The 2,838-nt window shown below is 33.3% G+C and overlaps 1 protein-coding gene across 1 annotated transcript in view; it reads right to left on the bottom strand.

Annotated features, from left to right (window-relative positions):
• The window catches only part of LRP1B (LDL receptor related protein 1B), a 1,967,638-nt gene that overhangs the window by 1,151,987 nt on the left and 812,813 nt on the right, over positions 1–2,838 (bottom strand). The window contains exon 18 of the mRNA XM_007946050.1: positions 461–586. Coding sequence (XP_007944241.1) covers positions 461–586 — 126 coding nt within the window. The remainder of the gene's footprint in view (positions 1–460; positions 587–2,838) is intronic.

Raw genomic sequence — 2,838 nt, 5'->3', positions numbered from 1 at the left:
AAAAAAAACTACCCACATACATAATGTGTCATGAACAGAAAACTATTCAGAGAGATATTTCAGGGCAGACTAAATAAAATATATAAATTATTTCTTCAAGGTAAAAAAGAAAAGTCCTCCTTGAAAGATGGCTTACATCACAGCATGCTAACAAACCTCCAACTCTACTGCCAAGTAAGATTTAGCAGGGACAAGTTTTGTCCAAGTAGTAAGTTGACAGTCAAACCATATGGATACATGAAGTGCCAAATTACTTTGGAAAGCTGAGTTATACCCAAGGATTAAATAAAAGATAATTTGTATTCTGTCCTCTGTGGCATCAAACTCTGAATTCATTTACTACTGCAATAATCAGATCATCAGCACTGAGAAAGTTCAGCTTAGTTCAAATCACTGACCTGCATTTTTATGGAGATGAAGTTTGGAGGAGATTTACATACACATACAAGCAAATCTTTACCTGAGCAAGTTTGATTGGATTCATCTTCATTGTTGCCACAATCATTAGCTCCATCACAAAGCCATCTCTTGGGGATACAGCGATTATTTCGGCATTTAAACTGATCATCAGGGCAGCTATGATTGACTGAGGTGGGAGGAGGAAGCAACTTTAATCATTTAATATTGGAGGAAAGTGAGATTACACTGAATTATAGAGAAGTTACAATAATTATCATAACATTAGAGTACAAAAGCAGCATGGTTTCTTCATTCATTTTCATACTTTAGAGCAACTATTAGTATGCTAGGCTATACTAAAATGTAATACTATAGAGATATGAAGTAATTTGATATAAAAGTAAATGTATTCATTTTTCACATCTTTACCCAAACCAACTATATCACTAAGTTTGTTTTTTCATACTTTGAAACAAATGGTAACTCTATTTCTAATTTATCCCCAAAACATTTAAATTAATTTCAAAATTTAATGTTAACAATAACAAGTATGGATGAAAAATAAAAATAATTTAATCACATATATCCAAATCCCTTCTTTTAACAGCACACATCCACTCACATATTTATTAAAATATTAAGCAAGCACAGTTTTACTATGATTTGTTGAATGTTTTTTGGGACTGAAAGGAAACACACCGAAAAGAATAGTGGATCATACCTGACCTGGAGTTGATGTTAAATATGAGATCCTACATAATTTTAATAACTAAAATGATCATCGTAAATTTTCACTCCTAGTACAAACAAATAAATATGCAAACATGAAAATGCAGAGGACAGAGGCCAATTCTCATACAGAAGCTGGGCACAGCTAAGGATTAAACTGCCAATATCTAAGCACAACAGGGGAGCAATCTTAATATTAACCTTCTATGATTATTTTTCCTGCTTTCTGGAGGCTCAATTCCTAACTGAATTGGCATGCTTTTCAATATTTGTTTCAAAAGTTTAACATTCTTTATAAAATAATTTTCCTTTTGCCCAGTTTTTGTACTTCAATATGATTAAAATGAATTTTGTTATTAGCTTTCCTTAGAATTTGAAAAAGAACCATGCTGTTGCATAGCAAATCTGTGCATTTTCTAGAAAACACTATTGCTTTGAAGTGGCTTTTGTAATGAGGTTATTTTATTTTATTTTTTTTTTACCACTTTATAGGAAGTTTTTATTCATACATAATATGAAGATAGGGGGAAAGCCCTTATATTTTCTGGCATTTGGGCATGATTAACATTTCGTACTCACTCCAGGGATGTTATCAGGAATAGAGATACATGGGCAATAAAAATCATCCAGTGCATTACAGGGTCAAAATTTTAGTGGCAAATGTACACATATCCATATCAGTGAATTTTGATCAAAGAACCTTGCATTTTTGTCGGTTATACAAATGGGAATTCAAAAAGACACAAATACAACCCATACTCTTTTGGTTTGGTTTTGAGAAGTTAGGTATACTTTTTGTGAAAGATAAAAAACAAGATTACAGAATGCAAGGTCACAACTGATAAGTATTTAAAACCTAAAGTAATCCTTTGGAATGACATATATTGTGCTGGAATAACAGCCATGAGACTCCAAGAACATTGCTGCTCAGAATTCTTGCAATGCATCAAGAAGAGACCATACTGCTGGAAGGTAGGTGGAGATATTTAACTTTTCATTGATCCACTCTTTTAATTATTCATTCATCCATGTGTCAAGCACTATGTGAGGCTCTGAGCAAACAAATATGATCAAGGCATAATGTGTCTCCTCATGGAGTTATTAGTCTAATGGTTACACCAGATAAGTAAAATAATTGAAATATGGCTTGCCAAAGATGTACAAGATAACAGAATGTACAAGAGATGAATGTTCTACTCTGACTGAGCTGTGTTGGGAAGGATGTTTCTGGTATTCAAAGACTTCTCTAAGGAAGTGATGGTAAACTGAGGTGAATTCCATAGACTCGGAACTGATAGTGTAGGATAGAGAAATAGGACATATTTTTTTTTTAGATCTATGGTAGAGCAATTTGATCATGGCAAAGTAAGTAGATATATGATAGACTCTTAAGGCTAAAAATAGTAGCATGGGGCATAAGGTGAAGAACCTTATATGCAAATCAGTGAAGTTTAGAATTTATCCTGATAGTTATGTAGTTATTTAAATAATAAGATCAGATTTTATTCTATGAAAACTTTTCTTGAAGTAGTATGGGAAGAGGACTTTTGTTAAGGAAAGAATGGAGGTGGGTAGCAGGGCACACATTGCATTAATTTGACGGGAGCCCAATTTACGCATTAACATTTGAGAGGAGGTAAATGACCAAACTTAATTATCTGCGATTCTGCCTACAACTGTCCATGAGTGAACAATCCACCATTCGGCCTG

The sequence above is a fragment of the Orycteropus afer genome, unplaced genomic scaffold, assembly GCF_000298275.1.
Source record: "Orycteropus afer afer isolate SDZICR_OR568_19922 unplaced genomic scaffold, OryAfe1.0 scaffold00148, whole genome shotgun sequence".
NCBI classification, from domain to species: Eukaryota; Metazoa; Chordata; class Mammalia; order Tubulidentata; family Orycteropodidae; genus Orycteropus; species Orycteropus afer.
The sequence above is the reverse complement of the archived record's forward strand: the minus strand, read 5'-3'. Positions and strand labels throughout refer to the sequence as shown.